This window comes from Alligator mississippiensis, chromosome 4 (assembly GCF_030867095.1).
Source record: "Alligator mississippiensis isolate rAllMis1 chromosome 4, rAllMis1, whole genome shotgun sequence".
NCBI classification, from domain to species: domain Eukaryota; kingdom Metazoa; phylum Chordata; order Crocodylia; family Alligatoridae; genus Alligator; species Alligator mississippiensis.
The window spans coordinates 159,083,308-159,110,688 of record NC_081827.1 but is presented as its reverse complement, the minus strand read 5'-3'; the positions used below and the strand labels follow the sequence as shown (position 1 = coordinate 159,110,688).

Genomic DNA, 27,381 nt, shown 5'->3' with positions numbered 1-27,381 from the left:
AAAGTTAGCAATGCCCCCTGAAGTAAGGGAGGGAGTGGGGCTAGGGTAGAGGTTGCCTAGCTAGGGTGGAACAGGGTATGGGGCAGAGATGCAGCTTGTCTGGGGGGCGTGGGGAGGGAGAAGCACCTCCTTCTGCTGCATGCACCCTTGGGGGGGGGGATGGACGTGTGCCCCCAGGATCTGCACAAGGTGCATGACACTGAGGGCCGCACCAGGCTCTTCCCACGCGCACGGGGAGGGGGGGAGGAGGGGGGTGGCGGCGCTGCGGCGGGCAGCAGCAGGTGGCCTGTAGCCATCCCAAATTTTGCTGTAGCTTAGCCCCCCATAGTCCCCCCTCCCAGTGCCACCGCCTCCTGTCCTGAGCACAGTGCAACCCAGCCCCCGCCAAGAAGAGCCTGGTACTGCCCTAGCCCCAGCCCACAGCTGCAGCCTGCCAGCAGAATTACCAGCTGCGCACACACACAGGCATTTAATCAGCCACATCAACCACATCAGGCTGATTTCTGATGTAGGCAATTTTCTTTATATTGGTGCTGATCCAGTACTGGATTGATGCATCAGTGTGCCTCTAGTCACAATAGGTCCAGTGAGGTTTCTAGGAAGCGATGGAAACATGGAAGAAGACAGAAGTGCACTGGTCTTATACAATCTCAATCTTTCTGTATTGCTCTGAAGACAACTAAGTTAGTTTCCAGGGCAGATGTCAACTGACTGGTTTCTGAAGTACTGGGCAGAGAAAGGGGAGGCTCGGGAGGGCTACAGTGGGCTGCACCACAAGAATGGTGCTGGAATCTTATAACTTATTAAACAGTGTTTTAGCTTCCTTTTCCAACATCTCTGAACCCAAGCAACTCATCATCTGAGGCTGATTCTCAGGGAGTGAAGAGGTAGGTCATATTCAGATATCAGTGTGCTTTTTATTTTTCTTGACATGAACCTGGAATAGGAGGAAGACTAGTTAATGTGAAAGCCGAGTTGGAAAATCATAGGAACTCTCCCCTTTCTGACACTCCTGGAAAGAACGGTGTTTTATTTTGCTCAGATAAGAGTGGGGAAGAATTCAAGGTAAGGAAAAAGGCAAGGTTACAGAGGGGTTTCATCTTCAGTGCATCATGAGTCACCAAAAAGGAAGCAGCAGCAAGAGGATACACAGAATTGTTCTGCAAGTACAAGGAAAGCTACAGTAACTGGCTCCAACATCTTAGATATTTTATAGCACTCAATTTATAATGCACCCCCCCCAACCCAAGGGGATCTGCCATTTTATTGATACTTCACCACAGGAGCTCCAATTTGATGACATATGGAAAAGCTCCACAAATGCAGCTCACCATGTGGGATGCAGGGGAGAGGAGGAGATATTCCATTTTAAAATAAGTGTGATGCTTAAAAACACCCTTCCTTTGTAACTTTGAAAGCCTCCTGTTTTTTCATGCTTTCACATAGGAGCTGCATTGCTATTGTCATCCAATTCATTCTTTCTCTAGGGACAACACCCTGAATTAGCCTTTGGGAATTCACTGCAAGTCTTTCACTGTAAACCTGTATGAGTTCCATAATCAAGATGGGATTCTTTCTTTGGATGGTTGCTGGGGTTGTTTTTTTGTTAATGGGGGGGGGGGGGGGGGGCGCAGAAGACTTCTTTTGTTTTGTTTTTGTTAGGACAGACAGATACTTAAGACTTTTAAACCTTAATGATTTAATCTTCATAGTAAAATTAGTCAGGCTTTCTAATCCCTGCCATTACAGTTCAACTGCCCTGTAAAAGGAGAAAGAAGATTTATATGAATGCTGGCAGGGATATAGTAACTTTTTAAGCAGTGCCCACAAACATGCTAAGCACTTATACAGGACAAGAAGCTTGAATATTCCTGCCTAACCCAATACTCCCGAACAACTCAGATGATAAAACCTGTACAGCAAAGAAGTTATTTCATTAAGGAATTAACTGGAAACCAACCATACACCTCTGAGAAGCCTGGTGTCATAGCCCTATATAAATGATCTGTTAAGAGAAAAATGGGTAGAGGGGTGGCAGCAGCATGCAGAAATGTACCAAGAAAGGTCCAGAGCCTCAGACTGAGTTCCTTGCACAGGGCCTACTCTATAACGTATTCACATTCAAAGAAAATGTCTAAGTACAATCCACTGACGTCCCACCTTTCAGCAGAAAATATTTATGTGAAAAACTATTAATTACTTTTTCTAACTAGAAGTTCCTCCTAGTAACTATTATTAGCCCTACGCACAATGTAGGTTTCTCCAAATTAGAAGTTTCAAAGAGGGGCAGCATGTATACAAAGAAGATCGGGGTGGGGAGGAGAACGAGAGAGAACAGATACAGTACGTCATCTGTCTAGAATGAGCATGAATTTGGATCCAAGTCCACAAAAGTAGGCACCAATTCATATTTAAAATCAGCATACCTCCTTTCCGAAGAAATAAACTCAAATATGGAAACCAAAGAACAGAGATGACGTAAACAACAGGTATGCAAATATGATTTACAAGATAAAACCAGAGATTTTAAATAAAAATCCACAGCATCAAAAACACTGATCTGCTGTGATCTTTCTGAGATCTTTGCAACTGAAGAATTGCTCCACTGTTTGTCCAGTCAAAACAACAAGTGAAAACCAAGAACTGAAACTTTAAGGGGGTAACTCAAATCTAACAAGTTTAAAAAACACTGGCCTACCAAAATAGTCCTAGGAATTCAATACAAATGTGCTGAAAAAACAACCAAATGTTGAATTGGCTAAAGCAGCAATGCAGATTTAAATACTGATCATCTGAACTGCACTGTCATGTCTTCCAGTTGCATACTACTGTGATGGAAGAGGACAATGCACTCTTATTCAAAATATATATCTGTGAAAAAAGTCTAGAGTTTCAATTTTAAATGCAGTAAGAAAAAGAAGGAACTTGGGACTTCTTTGAGCAGCCATGTTTTAGTCTTCTTTTCTTCTAGGCCCAATTAATGATCAATCTACCCAGACAATGTTATTTTCAAGTAGTAAGAGCTTCTCAGAATCACTCTTCAATACTGTCCTTACACAATTCCAGGTCAAATCGGATTTCCACAGGGACCACAAAAAGTGGTAGCAGCTGAATGTAATCTATCAAATCCCTCCAAAACCTCCTTAATTACTTGTGTAATCTTAAATCTCTTACTGGAATTCCTCACTGTGCAAAATGCATAGCTATGAATTCAAAGTTACTCTTGTGCTCAGTAAAAATTTCAACATGCTTAGGGTAGTTGGCTCCAAGTGGTGGTCTTCACCATGCATTACTGGGGTATCAAGTTTGCATTTTTCCAAACAGATATACAGGACCTGATGGTGTTTGCAGAATCCCTGTGTTGTTTAAAGGAACTGCTTATAGTAGCAAAACATGCATACATTAATTTAAAATGCTTTCACTTGAGAAGTTCCTTTGTTATCAGAGCAAGAGACCTCATTCTCAGGTGGACTCCTTAACTTAGAAATAAATGTTGCATGATTCTCTTTTTGGACACTGAATCATTCATTTTAACAAAATATTCGCTGAGACACTGGTTGCCCTCACCTACATCAGTGGTGCGCAACCTTTTTCCCTAGCAGGCAGGCCTCATGGGCAGTGCCCTGTCTGTCCATGGATCAGATCACACCCGTGGTCCTGATCCAGAACCAGGGCCAGTACAGTGGATACCATCTGGACACAAATGAGGGAGGGAAGGCAGCTCAACTGCAACCCAGCTCCACAGGGTAAAGGGGGCATGTTTTGGCCCTGCAGGGGAAAAATGGAGTGACTTGGTCTCATGGCTAGGGGGCAGAGTAAAGGGCACAGACTGGGCCCAATCTGACCCCAGGGGGGAAGAAGGGGCGTGACTTGGCCCCATGGGGGAAGGGTGTGTGGCCTGACCCCAACCCAACCCCATGGAATGGGGGAGGAATGGCCTGGCCCAAATCTAGACGCTGGGGAGGGAGCATGGCCCAGCTGCAATCAGCAGTGCAGGGCTTGGGGTTTGAAAATTTGCTAGGGGACAGGTGTCTGTATTAAGTGCCACTGCTCCCCCAACCATGGGAAGCCCCACAAGCCAGATGCAATGGCTCCACAAGCCACATCTGGCACATGGGCCAGAGGTTGGGCACCCTAATCTAAATATTTCTCTTACCACCTCATGTTAGTAAGAACGGTGATTTTTTGTTTTCTCAAGTTCATTTGAACTCTTTCCTTTCCCCCCTCCACTCCCCTTCATTTCAGCACCCTAATATTGGTGGGTTTAAACATAAAGCAATTAATCCCTGGTGAAGGATTTAATAATCTACTTCAATTTGCTTGTTGTGTCCATCATAGATGTGGTATAAACATTTGCAATTAAGTCAGGCTTGGGTTTTGAGATTTCTTGTAATGCAGACCAGCCTTCCTTGACTCTGCGTGCCAAAGATGAACACAGACAGGTCCTGAATGAGACAATATATTTGAGCCACTTGAAAATTTAGAACAGACTTTAAAATCACTCTGCGTTCAACAACACAACGACAACAACATTGACCAGAAGGCATTGGGAGAATCCCTGTTCCCCTGAGCACTACCAGGAGTGAGGAGTAACAAGAAATAATGGTCACAAGCTGGCAGAGGGTAGATTTAGACTAGACATCAGGAGGCGCTACTTCACTGCCAGGGCAGCTAGGATCTGGAACCAACTTCCAAGAGAAGTGGTGCTGGCTCCTATACCCTGGGGGTCTTTAAGAGGAGGCTGGATGAACACCTTGTCAGGGTTGTTTGACCCCAGTACTCTTTCCTGCCACGGCAGGGGTTCGGACTTGATGATCTGCTCAGGTCCCTTCCAACTATGAAACTATTTCACACGCAGGATCATTTAAACGGTTTTCATTTGGTGGCATAGTTCACTTAAGAATATAAAACTACAAGTTGTTTTGAGACAGCAAAGTTTCATGGCAGGTTTATGATTTCACTTGCCAGAAAGTTTAATTTTTATTTAAAGAAGAACCTTATTCTAATCCCTTCAGTCCACTGAATGATTCTATTCCTACCACCTTAAAACTTCAAGCAACCAGTCAGATAAATTCTTGCCAATATTTTGTAGTCTCTAAACATTAATGAACTGTTTGCAGCAGCAAACCACACTTTTACATTTTATATTTAAAAGTGATAAAGCGTCTTGTGAATTTTAAGTCTTAAAAAAAGCTTGTCAGTTCTATACAGAAATGTGCTATGAGACATGCTGGTATTCAGCTCTGTGGAAATGGGAAAAGATGGAAAAGGAAATCTAGTAAAATAAAGATAAAAATCCCAGGGCATCTTACAGTTGTGTCCATGGGAGCTCTCAGATCATAGCTGAAGGAAACAGACAAGAGTAGCAGCAATAAAAATGCTTGAGCTCCGAGGAACCAAAGACCAGAGGTTAAAGCGTGTACACCAGGACACAAGTGGGATATGAAATAAATCTACTGAGATCACACAGCAATCAGTGGGCAGAAGCAGTCAAAAAGCTCATGAATGCTGTCTCTAATGCTCAGAGCTGGCTAGTCTCATTATGCAGCATATGCTTTGTGATCCTGAACACAGCAAAGATGTCACAAAAACACTATAAATAGTCATGACTGAAAGCAGCCATATTGACCTGTACACAGGCAACTCAAATTCTGCAAAACAAATGTAATATGCCAAATAAGTGCAACACGCAAAACCCTATCAACAAGTGTACAGCATTTAGCTTACATTGAACTAGGTTTTCTTTTTTTCCCTCTTCTGTAAAGCACTGAGATCAACAAGTAACAATACTATCATTAAATTTCCCTCTTTTAACATTTGAATAAGATCAGAGAGAATCATCATCTAAGTAGCTTGCTCAATGCCCATATCACCAAAAGCCTGCTACCCCCCAAAACTTAAGCCTGCTACCTGAAAGTACATATAAGAGATATGGAGAGGAGACATACTGACAAGGTCCAGAAACTATGTGCTGGCAAGCACCCCCTACCTCCCTCTAGCAGAGAAGAGGAAAAGTGTTAGCATTTCCACCAGTGCCAACCTTGGGCTCTTTCCTTTGTCCCACCTCCTGAAAGGGCAAGGAAGTTGTCTGTCCTCTTTCCTGCCTCCAGTGCATTCTGACTGCCTGCAGAACAGATCCACTATTTTACCCGCTGGGATTGCCTTTGAGGTGGTGCAAAAGGGACCAACTCTTACGACCCAATGGGAGCGAAAAAATTGGGCTTTGATTTCATGCCAAGAAGTGCACCACCCTTCCATCGAGAGCTTTAATGGGGTCTGAGAGACGTTACAAGGTGACACCGAACTTCCAGAGTGAAGCAGAGGATAACCCACCTGACTGTGTCAAAAGTCTCTCAATCAGAAGAGGTTCTAAACGTGTCAAGCTGTGTGTGAACTCCACCTCAGATATAATGCCTGCCACATGTACAGGGTCTCTGCACTGCATAAATACCTGGACTAGTAAAAGCACTATTCTAGACAGTTCTAGTACCTGTTCAGATAGTTATATGTACCTTTCATATGTATGCCTACAGTGCCCCTTTTCCTCTAATCTACCCCTCAGCCGAAAGGATAAGAGATGGCATACTTCATCCTAGAACGGTTCAAAAGCATTTCAGATTAGGAGTGCACCAATACAGATATTTTGGGCCGATACCGATGGCCGATCATTGACCAGCCATATTGGCCGATACTGATCTGACTGCTGATATGCAGCCCAGCAGCTTGGACAGCAAGGGGGAAGGGGCAGGAGGGAAAGAAGAAACACAACACAGATTGAGGTTTCCATGGTGAGTGGGCCTAGGCCTGAGGCAGGTGCTGCCCAGCTGGGGTGGGGCGGGGTATGGGACAGAGCCAGTAGCTCATCCAGGGGGCGGCTCAGGGCAGGTGGTTGTGCTGGGAAGGGGCTAGAGCCACCCCATACTTCCCTGGAGCCCCCCCACACTGCTGCTGCCTGCCCCACCCAGCCCAAGCACAGCCACTGGGAAGAGACTAGAGCAGCCCTGGCCCCTGAGCATGCAGAAGAAGCCCACCCTTGCTCCATGCACAGATCCAGGGGCACATGCCCCCCCATGGGTGCATGCAGCAGCAGGAGCCACTCCCCCTCCCCCCACACACCTCCCAGATGAGCCATGGGCTCTGTTCCACACCTTGCTCCACCCCAGCTGGGCAGCACTTGTCCTTGCCCTATTCCCACATCACGGGAGCCCCCCCACTCCGGACTTACCAGCTGAACGCTGCTCTCCAAGCTTCTGGGCTATACTCCTGGCCATGTGCATGCATGTGGCATTTAAAAATTGGCCACATCAGCCAAAAAACAAAGCTGATTCCCGATAATGTCAGTTTTCCCTTTATCAGGGCCAATATGTTATGGACTGGTGCATCTGTGTACCTTTATTTCAGATAGCAATAAATCAGCACCCCAATTACCTAGGGGCAAGGTGTACTGCAAGGAGCTGGGTCCTGAACAGAACATCATCTTTTAAGTGAGCCACCTTTCAAGGATCTTGGAGTCATTACTGATGCCAAAATAAACACGGGCCAGTGTGGGAACGCGGTCAGGAAGGCCAACCGTACCTTGTCATGCATCCACAGATGCATCTCAAGCAGGTCCAAGGAGGTGATCCTCCCTCCTATGGGACACTGGTCAGGCCGCAGTTGGAGTACTGCATCCAGTTTTGGGCGCCACATTTCAGGAGGGATGTGGACAACATGGAAAGGGTCCAGAGGAGGGCCACTCGCATGATCAGGGGGCAGCAGGGCAGGCCCTACAAGGAGAGGCTACAGGACCTGAACCTGTTCAGCCTCCACAAGAGAAGGCTGGGGGGGGGGGGGGGGGGGGGGGGGGAGATCTACTGGCCATTTATAAACTAGGCAGGGGGTACCAGCAGGCATTGGGAGAGTCCCTGTTCCCCCCAAGCAGTACCAGAAGTGACAAGAAATAACGGTCACAAGCTGGCAGAGGGTAGATTCAGGCTAGATGTCAGGAGGTGCTACTTCACAGTCAGGGTGGCTAGGATCTGGAACTAACTTCCAAGAGAAGTGGTGGTGGCTCCTACCCTGGGGGCGGTCTTTAAAAGGAGGCTGGATGATCACCTTGCTGGGCTGGTTTGACCCCAGTACTCTTTCCTGACATGGCAGGGGGTTGGACTTGATGATCTGCTCAGGTCCCTTCCGACCCTACCTACTATGATACTATGAAGTCACCAGATCTAACCAACTGCCTCCATTTTACCAGCTGCTAGTCAAATGCAAAAATATATTTTGGCAGGAGCAGCGATCCATACTGCTACCAAAAGACAATTCAATGGTTCAAGGCAACATATTTAGGTGACAAGGAGGGGTTTCCCTCTTACTTGTTCACAAAGATTTCACCCTATTTGACACTACTATTCTCTACGCAAGAGATGCCCTGAACTAGAATACTTAGAGGTAAGACAGAAGGTCAGCCTAGAGCTGGATGAGTGATTTCGGTAGGAAGAGCATAAAATGCTAGAGATCAGGATTGAAAAGTATTGACAGAGCTGGATGGACACCCTGGAGAAAAACATCAGACAGAACTATACAGATCGAAGGGTCCTGGCAGAGTCAAATGGTGAGAATGTGCCCAAATACTAGAAGCCAAAACAGAGTCCTTCATTTTCCATGAATACCAAAATTAATTTCCAAGTCTGAAAAGGGAAAAATTGACAGAGGAAAGGGAAGTCTATAAAGTAGCGATTCTCAACAAGGATATCAAACCATGCTACGGTGTCATGAGATCCTTTTAAGGATGTCACGCAATATTACCAGTTAGATGTGCAAACACCTACACATGATTCATGAGATAAACCCAGAGATTTCAAGTAGTAATCCATAAAGTCAAAAACATTTTGACATGCTGTGGTCAGAGTTCTTTGCTACAGAAGAACTGCTCTATTATCTGCCCATAATAAAGAAAACACAGAGGTAAAAACCTAAGAGTTGGTATTTTCTGAAGGGTGCCTTCAGGCAAAAAAGGTTGAGGACCACTGATCTAAAGAGACAACACCTTAGCTTTCCCACCATCCTGTTATGCTTACGTCACAACAGATATTTGTACTAGTTGAAGTGTAAACTTCAACTACCCGGACATCTCATGGGAAGAGCACTCAGCCAAATCCGACTGGTCACAAAGCTTCCTCACATGCGTGGATGAGCTCTACCTGTCTCAAGAAGTTTATGGGCCAACAAGAGGCAATGCACTGCTGGACCTGGTACTGGCTAAAGGGGGATGATCTAACCAGCGACCTAAGAATCAATGAGAAGCTCGGAAACAGCCACAAGTTGATCACATTCACTATCCATTGCAAAGCTGGCAAGTCAGTCACCAATGCAGTAGTCCTTGACTTTAGGAAAGCCAACTTTCATAAGCTCAGGAGGCTTGCTGTCAAGGCCCTAAGTGGCCATGATTTGACAGAGAAGGGAGTTTACAATGAGTGGTCGCTCCTTAAGGAAGTGATCCTAGAAGCACAAGGGAAGTCTATTCCAGCCTGTAAGAAAGGCAGTAAAAGGGCTCAGCAACCCCCTTGGCTCAAAAGGGAACTCATGGACCTCCTACATCTAAAAACAGAAGTTTATAAAGGATGGAAGACAGGAAACACCATTAAGAAGAAATATTCTGCACCTACAGGGAGCAAACTAGGAAAGCCAAGACTGTAACTGAACTCCAACTGGCTACATAAATCAAGAACAATAAAATGTCCTTCTTCAGATACGTGCAAAGTCAGGAAAAAAAGGAAAACATTGGACCCCAGCTAAACCAAATGGGGCAGCTGACAACCAACACTGAGGAAAAAGCCAATCTACTTCATGATTACTTTGGGCTGGTGAAAGACCAATGCAAAAGGACCACCCTGCCTGGTAAGATGTGGGATGACTAGGGTGAGGGTGAGTATACACCCATTACTGGTATAGATCTTGTGAGGGAACACCTTGAGAGGCTGGACACCCACCAATCAGCTGGTCCCAATAGACTGCACCCAAGGGTGCTAAAAGAACTGGCAGACATTATAGCATGGCCACTGGCAAGGATATTCAAGAACTTGTGGCACTTGGACAAAGTACACGAAGATTAGAAGAGGGTCAATGTGGTGCCTATGTTCAAGAAAGGACAGAAGGAAGATCTGGGAAACTACAAGCCAATCAGTTTGACCTCAATCACTGGAAAGATCTTGGAAAAAATTATCAAAGAAACCATTCTTGACAGGCTAGCAGAAGGCAACATTCTGAGGAACAGCCAGAATGGGTTTGTTGTGGGTAGGTCTTGCCTGACTAATCTTATTTCCTTCTATGACCAGGTGATGCATCACCAGTACAAAGAGGTTGATATCATATATTTGGACTTTAAAAAAGCTTTTGACTCAGTGTCCCATGATGTCCTCATGGAGAAACTGGGGAACTGCAGCTTCAACTACCCTACAGTCTGATGGCTGGGGAACTGTCAGACCCAGGAAGCGGTCACTGATGGAACAGAATCAACATGGCACACAGTAACCAGTGGTGTCACCCAAGCAAAGCCATCACTAGGGGTGTGTGGGGCAGCAAGTGGGGGGAGGGGGCAGCAAGCAGCCAGAGCTGAACTGAGCTGGCAGTCACCCCGATTCGGCCCCCTCTAGGGACAGCCCTGCCCCCAAGGCTCCGTTCTCAGACCTGTACTCTTTAACATCTTTAAGAATGATCTGGACTCTAGTGTCAGAAGCGGACTGGCAAAGTCCACTGATGATACCAAGCTATGGGGAAACTGATGACACCACACTTATGGACAGCCTAGCAATCCAGGTCGACCTTGTCACAAGGTGGGTGAATGAAAACCTGATGGGGCATTCAGTATGGAGAAATGCAAGGTGCTCCAACCTTTGGGGGGGAGAGGAGGAGGAAACCTGCATCACACGTACAGGCTTGGCTTGGCAGTTCTACACTCACTAGCACCACAGCCGAAAGAGACTTGGGGTCACAACTGACCAGAAGTTGAACATGAGCCACCAATGCGATACTGCAGCCAGCAAAGCAAACAGAACTCTGGCTTGAACATACCAATGCACCTCAAACAAAGACCCACAAAGTCGTCCTCCCGCTGTAGTCAGCCTTGGTGTGGCCACAGCTGGAGTACTGCATCCAATTCTGGGCTCCACAATTCAGAAAGGATGTGGAGAAGCTTGAGAGAGTCCAGAGGAGAGCCATGCGCATGATCAGAGGGCAAGAGAGCATGCCTTATGAAGACAGGCTGAGCACCATGGGACTCTTCAGCCTGAAGAAGGGTAGGCTCAGGAGTGACTAGGTGGCAGCCTGTAAGTACATAAGGGGTGTGCATCGGGATCTGGGAGAACACCTGTTTACCAGAGCACCAGAAGGAAAGACAAGGTCCAACTGTCACAAACTCCTGGATGACTATTTTAGGCAGGACATAAGGAAAAACTTCTTTACTGTCCAAACCCCAAAGGTCTGGAACAGACTCCCCCCAGAGGTGGTGCAAGCACCTACTCTGGACACTTTCAAGAAACATTTGTTTATCTTGCTGGGATCATTTTGCCCCAGCTGACTTCCTGCCCCTGGGGCTGGACCTGATGATCTTGCAAGGTCCCTTCCAGCCCTAATGTCTATGAATCTAAACCTCCATTTTGACTACAGGAATCCTGCTCTCTCAGGCAGATGCTCAAAAAGATAGGAAATGACAAATCCTCCAGCTCTTCTGCACATTTTTTGGTTTCATGTTTTACCTCAGAAAAGGAGGCCACAAAAATTCAGATCAGCTTCCCTATCTCTATAGATGTTAGGACTGGAAGGGACCTCAAAGATCATCGAGTCCAGCTCCCTGCCCTAGGGGCTGTCCGGTCACCAACCGGACGCCGGAACCACCATCGACCACCCGACCGGGGTGGCCCTAAGATCCAGATGGAAAACTCAGACTTTCAATAGTCCCTGCCCTAGGGGCAGGAAGTCAGCTAGGGTCAAAGGACTCCAGCAAGATAAGCATCCAAGTGAATAAGTCCAGAGTAGATGACTGCACCACATCTGGAGGGAGTCTATTCCAGGTCTTGGGGGCTCGGACAGTAAAGACATTTTTTCTTATGTCCAGCCTAAAACAGTCTTGTAGGAGTTTATGACCGTTGGTTCTCCCAGACGTTCTCCCAGATGCTGATGAACACCCCTTGTCTATTTATAGGCAGCCGCCAGGTCCCCCCTGAGCCTGCACTTTTCCAGACTGAAGAGCCCTATGGCTCAGCCTCTCTTCATAGGGCCTATATTCTCTTGCTCTCTGATCATGCACGTGGCTCTCTTCTGGACTCTCAAGCTTCTCAACATCCTTCTTGAATAGCGGAGCCTAGAATCGGATGCAGTACTCCAGCTGCGGCCTCACCAAAGCCGACTATAGCAGGAGGATGACATTCTGCGATTTACTTGAAAAGCATCTATAGATGCAAGCCAGAGTTTTGTTTGCTATACCAGCTGCAACATCACATTGGCGGCTCATGTTCATCTTGTGGTCAATTATGACCCCCCAATTCTCTTTCAGCCGTGGTGCTAGCAAGCATAGCAATGCCGAGCCTATAAGTATAGTGTGGGTTTCCCCCCTACTCCCTATCTGAAAAAGGACTTTTTGTTATCCTAGACCTCCTTAGAGCTGACACCCAAAACTAGAGTCTAAATAATAGCCCAGCAAATACCTTACATAGAAGTAAAAATATGACATATACCCACAAGGCAAACTTATGCCATCTCCAAATAAATACAATTATTTTTGATCCTCAAAAATCATTATTGTATTATTTGAGTAGCTTCTTACTTTTTTCATATACTTGTCTAAGTCTCTTCCCCCCTTGAACACAATGTACTACAGGGGCAAATTTTCAAAATCCAGCAATTTCTGAAGCCTACATATTTTGGTATTATGATCCTTTGGAGAAGAAAGTCATCAGGTTAAGCTCAACTATGATGAAAAGAAAAAGGAACCAGCTATTGGCAGTAAACATAGAAGAGCAACAAAACCCAGCATTAGCCTTTTTCAGTAATGATAACTATAAGCTTTCAGAGACAGCCATCTTTAGGCACTTGTCAGCCCAGCAGACAGACATGTCCAAATTAATGTTTGATCTGCCTACCGATGTGCAACATACTCGTGATAAGCATCAGACAAGTGAAGCCACAACATCCAGAAACTATACAATACAAGGATAGGTCATGGAAGTCCCGGCCTTGTGAAAACAACCCTGGAGACAACAAGTGTCCCAGCCCTCCCCCCCTTACCTTATTGGCTCTAATCTGCTTGTAAATATCTGTTTGCTGTCGAATTCGGTACTCCAGGTCCGAGACATGAGCCTGAAGCCAGTTCCAGCGACTGACTATAGCCGCCCGATCCGCTGCCCACCTCCATTCTGACCGTCGCCTCCTGAAAAAGGGAAAGATACTATTAAGTACAACTTCAGCTACATATGTGAAATCAGGCAACAGAACTCTGCTGGATGCATTAATACTACAGTGGCTCTGCAGGTCTTTAACTTCAAGACAGTGGTAAACAGCTACTGAACTGCCAGGTCCCTTCTCTAACAGAATAGTAGCATAACTTATGTTCATCAGTTTGTAGGTTTTAACTTCATGTCAAGAAATTAGCAGCCCCATTTCCACTTGATTTAGAGGAGCCTCACTCCATTTACCAGTCACCCCAAATATACCTCCTTTTCTTTCTTAACCACTCTCCAGTAGTGTGCAAGAAAAAACCTTGTCTAGTCAACATAGCTGTGGTTGTGTGGTAAAACTCAGATTCAAAGCACTGTAATAGTTGTCCTAAAAATGGCACAAGGCTTTTGCTTAAAAAGCAACACCATCCTTTAGCATACATGGTTCTGCTAACACTGGTGTCTATCGAGTTGCCTCCTTTATAGCATAAGAAATTCTTAAGGTGCCATTTTGCAGAATGAGTATCAGCAAACTTAAGTTCAGGGCTTGATAACTGGGGCTTGGTGAGCAGGAAAAACAGGTGGATGGTTAGTTTCTAAGAGAGGAATTGTCCTCTCCTGCCTCCATTACTTAGCACTACCACATGAGACAGTATGGGTAAACACAAACTGTTTGCCCATGCCCACCTTGATCATTCCAGCAGTAAACACATCAAAGTTTTGCAAAGGCAGATTTACCTCTGTTAGTCTGTGGAACACACCACTGCATTTGGCAAGTAACTCCCACACAAAAAAAACTGTTACTGTCAACCACATACAATACAGAAAATAGAAATATTAAAGGGAAGGCAAATTCTGCTTAATTCCTACAGCTTCATCCTTACAACAAAAGCCAGAGCAAAATATTAAGTATATCACACATCTTGGTTCTAGCAGATGAACACCAAGGACATCCCCCCAAGGCAAGAAAAAAAGTAAGGAATAAGGCAAGAGAAGCAGCAAGGTACTTCTTTTCTCTAAATGGTAATTTCCATATGTACTAAAAAACACAATTTCCACATGTACATCAACACATTATATCTTCTTTAGTTCCCCCCCGCAGTACCCAAGCAAGGCTACAGATTCAGGAACTTGGGAGACAACACCACTGTGCAGACATTTTTCTGAACGTCCATAAGCAGCAGTCTCCTAGTAAGATTTGAGCTACGAAGCCGGTAAGTCACCAAAGAAAGAACTACAGAGTAGATGGGACTTTTGCCCATTCAAAAACCCACTGCAAATGCAATGTAAAAGTTTGTAAAGGGGGTGGAAGGGAGAGGGGGAATTTTATGAACTGAAAAAATACTATATATGTATTATATAATGCACTTAGTGAAGCATATTGTAACACACACGCTGTCCAAACTGAAAAACAGCAAGAGACTTGAATAACAAAGTTCCTAGATGAGCTACAATTTTCTGACCTTTACCATTATCAGTATATTACATATGAAACTAGCCTTTTCAACACCAGGACTATTATAAAATTTCAACTAATACAATGCAAGTATGCTAAAATACCCCTAACTGATGCATTACTGGCAAGGCAGCTGTGTCACTTTAAAAAGGCATTTTCCAAACTCAATTTGAGTTTTCTAGTTTTACTTTCACAGTTTTCCACTATTTCAATGCAAGAAGCTACAACCTTTTCTAATACTAATAAATGTGCATTAAGAAAAGATTTGGATATTCAATTTTAACTGTCTAAAACTTTAAAACCCTAGGATTCAAAGATCCTGTTACGCTATCTTCTTTGGAAAGCCACCAACTACTACCCGAGAGACTAGCTCAGCTTCCTGTAATGCATCTACCCATGAGGTTGATGGCGGTTACAGGACTGCTCCCCCCCCCCCATTTCAGTTTTAAATGATATTTTATCATGCCTTGAATAGACCTGAGCACAATAACGGTAAGTGAATTTTTTGCCCAAGAAGCTTTCATTTATCCTGTTACTTATGGTAACAGCAAAAGACCACTATCATACTCATCTCTAATGTTTGTGGATAGCAACTACAGCACCATGAACTCAAAAAATACCCCGACTACCTTCCAACATTTTCTAGACTAACAAAGTAAGTCCTCTTCACAGTTTACAATGCTACCCATATCCTTAAGAAAAGTTCTAAAGGATGGCAGATCCCATCATCCAGCAGATTACAACCAATCACTCCTGACTTCAATGTCCTTTCCCTCTCAAAGCCTTTAGAAAAGCTATTCTCAACCAGGGTGTCACCAACACCTTGGGGTTTCATGAGATACTTTTAAGCTTAATGTTAAGTTTCAGTTTTGTTTGGGGGACAGGATGACATTTTTGTAAGACATTTTAATTCACATTTCTAATTAGACCCAAGGTTCTTGCTTTAAAATGTTTTCCCATTTTGCATTAACTCAAATACCTTGGTAGATCTGCAACTTTGCTTCTCATCAGCCCTTCCCCTCCATCTCAAATCTCCATTCCACCCCCCACCCCCAAAAATTCATTTGATTAGAAAGAAAAATTTGACAACCCTGTAGCACTAAGTACTTTTTATGGCCTCCTACAACTTATAGTGCAGTGGGGAAAAAAAAAACCCCATGACAACTGCTCAACTACACTTTCCAAAATGGTGTCAAACAAGAGTTTGGGTTGCTATATTTAGAATTTTTCAAAAACAGCTCAAGGACTTGTTACCAACACTCACAATCTTCATCAGGTACATTTCCAAGTTAATCTAAACACTTTAACAGTAACCTATGCAAGTGGCTTTGTCCCCATTTCTCTTCTTTCCTGCATTCCTATGTGACACTAGTGCTAGACAGTAACGTGATACATTAAAGATCAAAAACTCCTAATGCAATACCATTTATGGGTGTGCCACAGCAGTTAACATTAATTCACCTAAGGAAGCAAAGTTCAGCAAGAAGACCCGCCTTTTTTTTTTTTTTTTTTTTTAATAAAAAATTTCTTTGCTGCCTAAATACAAGGAAGTCACACTCCTATTGTTTTAACTGTCCTCTCTACTTCATCAGCTGATGCAGGTTTCAGATTAAGCAGAACAACAATACATGAGACAGTCAGATGGCTGGACAAGATTGGTGTCACTTCAAATGGGCTACATGATCCCTGTGTGAAGCAGCAGGGTGTTTAGAAGGGCAATTGTGCCAAAGCTGTGTGGACATTAGCAAAAGCAAAGGCAAAAGTTACAGAATGGCAAGCAATTTCAGCTGCCTTGAAAGCAAACTGCTACTAAGTATGGCCATTTAGGTTTCACATTCTTCTTCTTATTATTATTATAAGAACGCAAACCAAAATGCACATGCTGCTGTTTCTACAGGTATCGACTTTTACTTGTATAATGAACATGAAATGGCAACTCCACTCCAAAACATTTCTGGTTAAATGTTAATTTAAAAAATGCTCTCTTTCCAACAACATGAACATGGATATGATGGATGACAGAGGTCTGAACACTGAGCTCTTGTCAGGGCCAAAAACATTCCAAGATCAGGATTCCAGGATACTTTCATTTTCTTGTTCACTAGGACAGAGGGAAGGCAGAGGCAAGACAGGAGAAGATGCAACATGTGACTGCAAACAAACCATACACCCTGGTTAAAATAAGGAATGGGGAAGTCTTAACTATGCTGCATTCTTAGCTGGACCTCTCTCAAAAGGCAGGTTCATGTTTGGGACCCATTCTTTTAAAAAGCAGGGTGACAACATCCAGTTGAGTAGATTTTTTTCCCTGACCTGAGCCACATACAGAGTGAGGGTGTGCAGTTGCACTGCACCAAGTGTCCACAATGCAGAGTGCTGCAGGACAGGCATGCGCCAGGAAATGCAGCCAAATAGTAGAGAGCCTGCCCCTTCCCTCTTGCGTGTGTGCTCACATACATAAACACTCAGCATTGTACTTGCTTGACTGACAAGGACAATGTCCTAGAAACTTAAGCAGATGGTGCTTATTGTAAATTGTGTGTGGGCAGAATTAGTAGCCGTACATCTATAAGGAGAAACAACATATGCTTAAAAGATCCCAGCCCCTTTTCCCCACGGTAATGGGAAAATAGGGTGACCCAACTGAAAAGGAAGATAAACAAGACCCAAGTTTAGCCTGAAAAGTTTATAAATACTGTACACTAAACTGGTTGGGTTTTTGTTTTTTTTTCCTTTTTCACTGTAAAGGACTGAAGTGTAATAGATCCTCTCCCCATGTGATTCACAGAGAACCTCACGTGTCCTGTGGTTTCTGTGCTAGTAGGGAAAGCCTCAGGACAAACAGTTCCTTAGGAAGCAGAAAAACAGAGCTGCAGCTGTTCCTGTGCATGGTGGGCCTGCCCTGTGCTAGGGGCATACTGCGCCTCTAATGCCACTCCCCAAATTACAGGAAGTAGCTGTTTAATCAGCCCGAGAAAGATTCTTAGTATATGCTCTGGCCAAACAGGAAACAGTTTAGACAGAGGTGGATAGGGAGGTGTCCATTCTGCTTCTAAAAAGAAATTAATTTAATACAAATGGGAAAAAGGAGGGGAGGAATTCAAGTGTTGTATGCTTCCCATTCCAGCTCTAAAAGCTCATTCCTTCCCCAACACAAAGTGAAGAAAAAGCTGTTGGAGTTCAAACCCCAAAGTTAGGTGGTCAGGCAATAAAGCAAGCTTTTCAAACATGTTCCTCTAAAAAAAGTATCTCCATTTTAACTGAGAAGAAAACATCCTGATCAAGATCACATAATCTATTCCCAGTTCTGCCAACCTGTTATGTACATTTAAAAGCTGAACTAAAATTTAAATTTGATCTTAAACAAAAAACAAAAACAAACCCCCCCCCCAAAAAAAACAAACCCAGGCCTATTCACCAGTGTTTAAATGAACCAAAAAAAGCAGCAGTTATATCAGTAGTCTCTACAGCAGCAGTTGTCAGCTGGGGGTACATATACCCCTAGTGTTACTTAAAAGGGTCGGAGGGAAGTACGCAGAACTGATGTGGCTGATAATTGCCACGTGTGTGTGCAGCCACAGCACAGCACATGGGCGGCCAGGAGTGCAGACTGGCCACGTGGAGAGCAGCCACATCCAGCTGGTAAGTGTTGTGGGGGAAGGGATGTGGGACTGAGCCATGCAGGGGTGGGAGGCAGCTCTTGCTACTATGTGCACCCTAGGAGGGCATGGGGGCATGTGTCCTCAGATCTGTGCACAGAGCGGGCTGGGCTCTTCTTGACAGAGGTGTTGGGTCAGGTCGGCACCAGGCTCTTCCCAGCAGGGACTGGGCTAGGTTGTGCTTGGGACAAGCAGAAGAGGTGCTGGGTTGTGTAGGGTGTGCACTTTAGGAGCCATCATTTTATCTTTTTGTAGAAGCTGCAAACTGGAAATCTAGACTTAAATACTGAGGGGTGTGCACACATGCTTGTATTTTACATGTATATTCATTCAAAAGGAACTTAATTTGTAGAAGTCCAGCATCACACCCACAAGGAAGACCAAGTTTGTAGCCTGAAAAGCGAGAGACTTGTGTTTTGCACACTATAAATTGGAGACAGTTGCTTATACTGAGTAGGCACAAGCATTTATGAAGGTTGAGCTAATCTACTAAACTGAGCTCAAAGAAACAAATGGCATTTTTTATTATAACCTCCTATAATTCTTCCCTGAGACAGACACGAGACAAATCTTCATTGTCTAAAACTAACAAAAACCCTGAGGCTTTCCTTTCAGTAGCAGGACAAGAAACCATAGCCCCTGAGCCCATACCATGCCCATGCTCACAAACTTCTTGTCACTAGGCAGTGATGCCCCTAACTTGCCCCAGCCAAAAATTAATTCTGTTGAACACTGATGCCTCAGGAATTGCCTTTGCATCCCTCCTGCAGGCACATGCTGTGAAGTCAACAGGGCAGACCCCTTAATTTATTACTTTTAAACACTATCCTGAAAACTAGAGGCGATTCACAATCGAGTCAGACTTGCAATTTACATCCTGGAGGACAGCCGTAGCATTGAAGAAAAACAGAACAGTCAGCATCAGTAAATGAGAAGAAGCATTTAAGATCTGGAGGGAGACTAACCCTGAACTGTGCCTGGCCTCCAGTACACTGGAGCAAGCCTAAGCTCTCTTGACGTTCTATGCGTAAGTAACCTGTTATGGGTAGCAGCTCACGGACTTTGAACAGCCCTGGGATGGAGGCATCCTGTCAATGGCAGAGATGCTAGAAAGAAACAGAATCCTGCTATAAAGAGACTCAGGGTAAATGTCAGTTGTTCAGGTAGCCTGTGAGGCAAGACAGAAAGAAATTAGTATCAGCCAATCCGGTGATATTTTCTCTGCAGCAAAACAGTAAGAGAACCCACAAGCACCTGCCTGGGAATCCACGAGCCATCTTGTTAACAACGTGCACACCCCTGCTCATGCAGGCAGGGTAAGTGAGCTGGATAAGCATGCCTGGAGACGAAGCTGACCAAGAAAGTGCATCAGTAGGCAACACCACTACTTTCTAGTGCGGATGCAGGTTACTGCTACCACACTTTCAGTAGTTCTCATAACTCCTCTAGAGGAGGGGTGTCAAACATATGGCCCACAGAGCTGTTAGAGGGGCTGGGAATTTGAGGGTGGGACAAGCAGGGATGGGGCTTGCCATCAAAATACAGGATACAGAGTTTTGGTATTGATGCACATCAGGAAGGCAGGATAAGCAACGGCTGCATTAACCCCTATACCACTACGCACCCCACTGCTGGAGGTAGGTCCAGGCCCAAGCTGTAAGGCTCCTTGTGCTTTGGATCTAACCCAGGGGAATGGGCAAATAGCACCCCTGCCCTAGAGTCCCCCCACTCTGGAGTGGTTTTCTTTGTTTGTTTTTTAACATCCACCTATTCCTTCCTTCACCAGAAGACACTTGTCACTATAGGCCTACTCAGCATTCACTCTCTACACGTGTACACAACTTCCAGTACCAGAAACAGCAGTCAACTGTCTCTCATAGGAGGTTATGGTTTTTTGAACATGCTGTCCACAAAGACACGGTCTCAGTCTGCTGCAAACCTGCTAGAGGCTGACTGACCAATTTATGGTACAAGTATCACAAGACCCACAATTTCAGGAGCAACAACAGGAATACCAAGTTGCACAACAATTCAAAGAAGATGATCAGACATGGATCCAACACAGAGACTTCACTGCTAAAGGAAAAATCAAGAGTGATTAAAGATGCTCTCCTGAAAGATCAAGGACCATAACTCTCATTTCAGTAATTTGCAAAGGATTGTATGCATTGTTGCAGCAATTTTAGCTTTTATTGGAGGACAATTTTGACATTCCTTTCACCCATTTGTCTTGAGAGCCTGGCCACTTCAAAGTTGACTACCAGTAAGAGGAAGGAAGAATTTCAAGTATATAAACAGCAGGTTACTGCTGCAAACAACATTGCATTATGTAAAAGAACAAATCACTATTATAAATAGTTTACAAGAAATCTCTGAAAACTCAGGAGTAGGGCTAAGATAACATGCAGTACATTTCTGACACTGGTTTAACATAATTGGAGGTAAGCTGAATTTATAAAATGTCACTGCATGCAGTATCAAGCGCAACACATTAAAAAGGTGTCAATGTTACATCTCCAGTATTCTGTTGTAGGGTGGGTATGCCCCGAAGTATGCCCAAGATATGCCTAAGAAAATAATAAAAATGTATTCAAAGGTTCTGCATAAACACTGATTTAGCCTTTTTTTCCTGTAAATAGCAGTTTAGGTTCCTGAGCAAGGGCACCTTCCATCACAGTAGCTTACTAGTTCTCTCCAGTAATTAGTCAACAACTTTTCTTTCGTGGCATAAAATGGAAAGGTTCCTTGTCTACTAAAGGCCTGGGCATGTGCACTATTTATACACACATACCCCCCACCCAACTCGCATGACCCTATTACTGTAGACCTAAAATTACTGTTCAGATACTACCCACCTTCACCACTCCTGTACAAGACTCTAAGCCAGGCAAACATCCAGATCCAAACAGGTTACAAAGCAGCGCTGAACTAATTAAATTAGCTACATATTGGAAACCTTTCTGAGAATACATGCTCCTAACAGGAGTGGTAGCCTGCTTTTGAACTGATTCACATCTCTTACCACTGAAAGGCCCAAAAACAAGTTCCCTTAAGGAACGTGATCTTTATATGCTAGTTTTGGGGCTGTTACTGATCATTCTATATTTGCATTACCTGTAATCCTGCCTTTTTGGTTTTGATCCCACTTGAGAACTAGTTACCATGAAAATGCAGTTGTAAGAAGGGAATCAGCATCCTCACTCCTCCCGTACTATGTGAAGTTTGCAATCTCCCCTTAAGAAGCTGAACTGCTACTTTGGGGTGCAAAGGCAGCTACCAAAATGCCCAACACTGCATGTCATTCTGGTACTCCCTCCTCTTGTCATAGTAAGAGTTGCAGTAGCATCAACATCTGGTACAGGTCACTGCACCTAGCTGGATCCATGTCTTCCACCAGCTGGAAGGCAGAGAGAAATCTGGAGCAGGCCAACCTAAAGCTGGTTTCCTTAATCAGTTGCATAGTTGATACTACTTCTGCCTAAAATCCCCAGAGGTCAAATGAGGTTTGCAAAGTACACTGCAAAAGTGTTGAGAGGTCTAGTTTATTATGGTACTAGGGCACATTCTGTGGTTCAAATAATGTTTCGAGTGTCACTCATAAGCAAGTAGAGCAGTATGGCTGGCTCCAGACAACATAAACCATTCCATCTCCCTATATTTGAATGTATTACTCTTAGCTGGTTAGGCTCTTATGAGACGCTAAGACAAAGGAAGTAACTCAAGAGTGGATAATTCCAGTTAATTCTCGCAGGTATTTATTAGTGGGGTGCACAGATAAAGACTTTTTGGGCTGATACCAATGGCTGATTATTGACCAGCCGATATACCAAGCTGAGTGCTGATATGCAGCCTGGCATCTTGGAGAGTAGTGTTGGGCTGGTAGGTCTGTTGCGGGGGAAGGGGCACAGGGGTGGGCAGATCAAGGCCCCTACAGTGAGGGAGAGTGATGGTGGGGCTAGGACAGGGGCTGCCCAACTGGGACAGGGCATGGGAAGGAGCCAATGGCTTGGGGCAGTGGAGGGGGAAGCAGGGATGTCTCCCAGTGCTACATGCACCCCTGTGGGAGGCAATGGGGCACACGTGCCCCCTGGATCTGTGTGCAGGACAAGGGCAGGCTGCCACTGCCTGGTCAGAGCCTGCCTCAGCCCTACTCCCTTCCTCACCACAGGAGCCTCAATCTGCCTTCCCCCCAACCCAACACTTCTCTCCCCCGACTTACTGGCCAGACACTACACTCCAAGCTGCCAGGCTGCGGCTGTATGCATGCAACATTTAAATCAGCAACATTATTAGCCACATCAGCCAAAAAAGCCAATCACTGATAATGTTTATTTACTTTTATTAGCATCGATACAATATGGACCGATGTATCGGTGCACCTCTAGTATTTATCTCTAAGCTGAATATCACTGTAGATTCATAAGACTTGATTCGAAGCCTGCAACAAATTCACAAGGAACCAACTTTAAAAAAAATGGGACAAATTTTTCAGGGTTCAGGGACCATAACAATGTTCACACAAACTCTAAGATACAAAGGATGTGGCCAACTTATCAAAAAACATATAGAGCAGTGGTTCTTGGCTTTGTTAGATTCCAGGCAAATGCCAGGTCTTGATTTTCACTCATTTTTTACTACAGAAAAACAGAGCAATTCTTCTATTATAAAGAACTCAGACAAGACCATAATGGGTCAGAATATGTTTTAACACTATGGATTCCTATTTGAAATCTCTGGGTTTATCCAGTGAATGATGTTTGCATACTTAACAGCGCTAACAGTCTGGCACACCAAGGGTGTCAGCATCCTGGCCGAGAATCCCTGGTATAGACACACAAAGCAAGTGTAGCGGGATAGGGCATCCAGTTGTTTCTAACTGGCAAGCAAAAAACACCAACCACCAAGAAGGACACTCCTATTCAGTGCACCATGAAGCTACTGATTTTATGAAGGAAAATGAGCACAAATAGGAAGAGAAGGGTCACTTTTTATTTAAAAAAAAAAAAAAAAAAGTAATTCCACCCCACCCCCAAGTACTTCCAGGAATACGTTCTGTAGTAAAGGCTAGTCATGGCCGCTTGCCAGACACAAGACACATGACCTTTTTTCCATAACCATTCGGGGAAAAACAACATGAATTGTTAGCCAGGTCCACTGATTTTGGGAGTGAAATACTTCTGAAACCCTGGTTATAGTTCACTGTGCACCAGACCCAAATGAAGGGCCCCATGCTCTCTTTTTCAAGTGCAGCAGTTCCTGTGACTAATATGCTAAGCACTTCTGCATAGCTCTTCATATGTTCAAAGCCCTATCCAAATATTCAAGAATTTAGTGATCCTTAACTGTAATTTAATTAAAACAAAGGGGTTTGAATCTAGTTTATCTGGGGTTTTCCAACTTGCTTTGTGTCCCTAAAGTGTTTCTAAAGATTTCTGCCTCTAAACATCACCATCCCTGCTCCCCCCCCCCGCAGGAACCTCTACACTTCTTAGAATTTTGAAGCAGCCGCTTGCAGGACAACTTCAAAGGAGGAAGAGAAAACCCCACAAGCACAGAGGAATCAGCTCATTTGCAGATCATAACAACTTTTCTGCTTGCAAAGAAGCTGAATTGAACAGCTGGTTCAGCTGAATACTTCCCCTATGTCTTTTTCTGGGTTTAAAAAGATCCTTCAGGACCTGATTTTCTTCATGGCCATCAGGGCTCAACCATCTTTACTGGAAAAGGCATCTTAAAAACTTACATCTAGTTCAAACCTGAAGTTCCTTTCATGTGTTGCAACATTCAGCTAGAGTCTAGACAGAAGATGTCTAGAGCCTGAAAGTTAAAAGCAATTCTCCACCCAAAACACAGGTGCTTAAAAGAACTTCATGCACACAGAGCCTAAAATAATTCAGCTGCTTAGCACTTAACATGCAACTCCTAATTAGGGCTCATTGTCAGGATGCAGTCCTTAAGCCTACAACACATATAGCAAAGTAGAACTACAAAAATCCAAATATTCATACTGGAGAGGAAGTGTGCTAGACCACAATGCACTTGCACCAGTGACGGCACATAATCAGATAAGGGGTAGCAATGCTTAAAAGCCAAAAAGCTGTATTTGGAGATATGTGCAGAAGCAAAATCACTACAGGGGGGAGTAGGGGGAAATCCTTAAGTCGTACACCACACCAGTTACAAGCATCAAACTCTCTGGGTCCTTAAAGATCCAGACAAAAAAACCCCAAAAAACCCAAAAAACAAAAACCACTTACCCGCTATGCCTAAATTTCTGCTGCAGCAGCCAAAAGTGTTTACCTCGGCCCTGTTCCTTTGCACCTAATCCTAGGACAACTTCCCATTCCCCCATAAATAGACTATAGGGAAAGGTAAGTGGATCTACCAGGAGCTTCACAATTCCTTCATAACAGCACTCCTACACCTACAGATAACTGCACTGCAAAGAAGACAAGGAGAATAGACCAAGAAAGGCAGGAACTCCACTTCCACATCTTTTAAATGTGCAACCCAAAAGGTGACTAAAAATGACCGGGGGGAGGGGGGGGGGAGGGAGGAAGGAAGAGGGAGAGCTATTGCCTAGGACCTGGTCTCAAATTTATCCTAGAAATTAATTCCTACAAAACTAAATAGATGCACTTAAAACACCACTAGGTGCATCTCATCAAAACTCCCTTTTGTAAAACATACCATTTTCAGACAGACGGTTCAGAACAGGAATCAAAACTGCTTTACAGATTTTTCTATCTCCTGCCAAAATGTTTTCAAAAAGAATGCACCCGAGCTAGAGGAAGAAGGTTCAGCCATTAGATCTCTGAGCAAGCAGGCAGAGAACAATCCACCAACTTCCACAGACAAACACACACATACATGGAGGAAACGTCACCCACCCTTGGTTTCCTGAAGCTGCAACTGAATACAGGGCTCTTCTTTACTTCCTGTCTTTAGATATTAAACCAGCAGACTGCAGCATTAAACAGCAGTCCGACTGTACCCCATGTGGTTATATTTAATGTATGGGTAAGCAATTCTCACAGTTGTAAAGAACATTTGAGACTAGAGCATGCTATACAGAAATGAAACTGCTGCCTGAACACAAAGTAGCCCAGGACTGAAACGGAGCATTTAGGATGGTCTTGAAGAGGAGTGACACAAGACATGCGTGCTTCTGCAGTAATTAAAATTAAAATTTGTAATGTGTCAAATGTATATGCCATAACTTCAAACTCTGTCCTTAAGTGCTGCAAGATGCAAAGAAATAGAGACAGCCCCTGGGTACACAGCTGCACAACTCATCACACTCCACAAGTGCTGAGTCATTCTAGAGCTGTCTCTACTAATCCCTTTTTCCTTTCCCCGCAAAATCCCTAGAGAAACTGGTGAATCTCCAGATCAGTGATTCTCAACTATGGAGCTGTGGCACCCTGGGGTGCTCTAAATTTTTTTAGGGGTGCTATACAATATTAGCACTATTAGGTGTGAAAATACCTACATATTTCACACAATAAACCCTGAGATTTCAAACAGGAATCCACAGTATAAAAAAAACTTTCGACTTGTTGCAGTCTTCCTGAGGTCTTTGCAAGAGAAACTGCTCCATTATTTCTCTGTAATCAAAAACAGTGAAAGCTAAGAGCTACAGGGGTTGTAGCCATGTTGGTCTAAGGACATAGGCAGATGAGGTTCTTTGCGTAAATCTGGTATCTTTTATCAGACCAACTCAAATTGTTGGAAAAATTATGGAATTTTTGAGGGGTGTCTCGAGTTTACAGAGGTTGAGACCCATGGCTCAGATGAATGAAGATCAACTTTCAGGAGAGGTAAGCAGGAAAACTTCATATTAAAAATAAAACTAAGAACCCTTAAATATATTTAAGGAGTGCTAATTGTGCTAGCACAATCACCATCAAGCAAAAAATGTTCCTTGTCCCAGGAGAATTAAAATACAACTCTAACAGGAGGGGAAGGTTTCATCATTGGCCCCTCATGGCATATGATGACCTTCCTTGGTAGTCACTGGGTGTACATAATATCGCTACAAGTGAAGCCTCACTACTTTTCTTGGTCATACCTCACCTACCTCCTACCCTTACAGAACAGTAAAAAACTATAAATGTTCAAATTCCAGCCAGTGACAAGAATGTAACAGGATTCCCTGCAAGGCACAGAAAGGCTTATATAGCAACAGGTATTTGATTCGCACATAAGTATGGCAGCTTCCGAAACAAGGATGCAAGGCCCAGGCTATGAATTGGCAGATAAGGCAGTGTCTGGGGAATAAGTGGCCATTTCTTTTACATCTTCAAGAAAGGTCCTATCCCTTCAGCTACTGCAAGGCTCTTCTTCCCTACCAGCTCTCAAATCAAGCCTCTTTGAGCATACCAACAGTATCTTTAAGACAACAGTAATAACTCCTTTAAAAAAAAATGCTGCTTTCCTCCTCCCCTTATCAGATTTGCAAGAACAAGTGTTAGCAGTGCCCATTCTTTTAGTTTTCAAAGAGTTCAGGAAGGGGCAGATCAGAGACAAACAGACTGCAAACAGAGCTGGACTGAAGGGCTCCTTGTGTGCTAGACCCAAGCAAGCGAAGGGCACAAGGGCAGCCACTATGGTGGTGGCAGGTTCAACACCAGCACTGGCAAACCAAACTGGCTCCACTGGTCATGGCCATCAGTGGCAAAACAGCCCTGAACTCTGCAGCAGGCCATACCTCAACTTCCAATGACCTGCCAGGCTACCGACGTGTCGGTCAGAGAGAGAAGCTCCAGAGGTCAGAGCCAAATGGCAAGCTGTATAGTTGACACCACAGTACAGAAGCTTTGAACAGACATTAAACACATAGCACAGATATGGA

At 44.2% G+C, this 27,381-nt stretch overlaps 1 protein-coding gene across 6 annotated transcripts in view; it reads right to left on the bottom strand.

The window, feature by feature from the left end:
• Positions 1-27,381, bottom strand: part of KANSL1 (KAT8 regulatory NSL complex subunit 1) — a 170,555-nt gene that overhangs the window by 35,730 nt on the left and 107,444 nt on the right. For all 6 annotated transcript variants that reach the window (XM_059726857.1, XM_019500938.2, XM_014609193.3 and 3 more), the window contains one exon: positions 13,264-13,405. In XM_059726857.1, the coding sequence (XP_059582840.1) occupies positions 13,264-13,405 (142 nt within the window). The remainder of the gene's footprint in view (positions 1-13,263; positions 13,406-27,381) is intronic.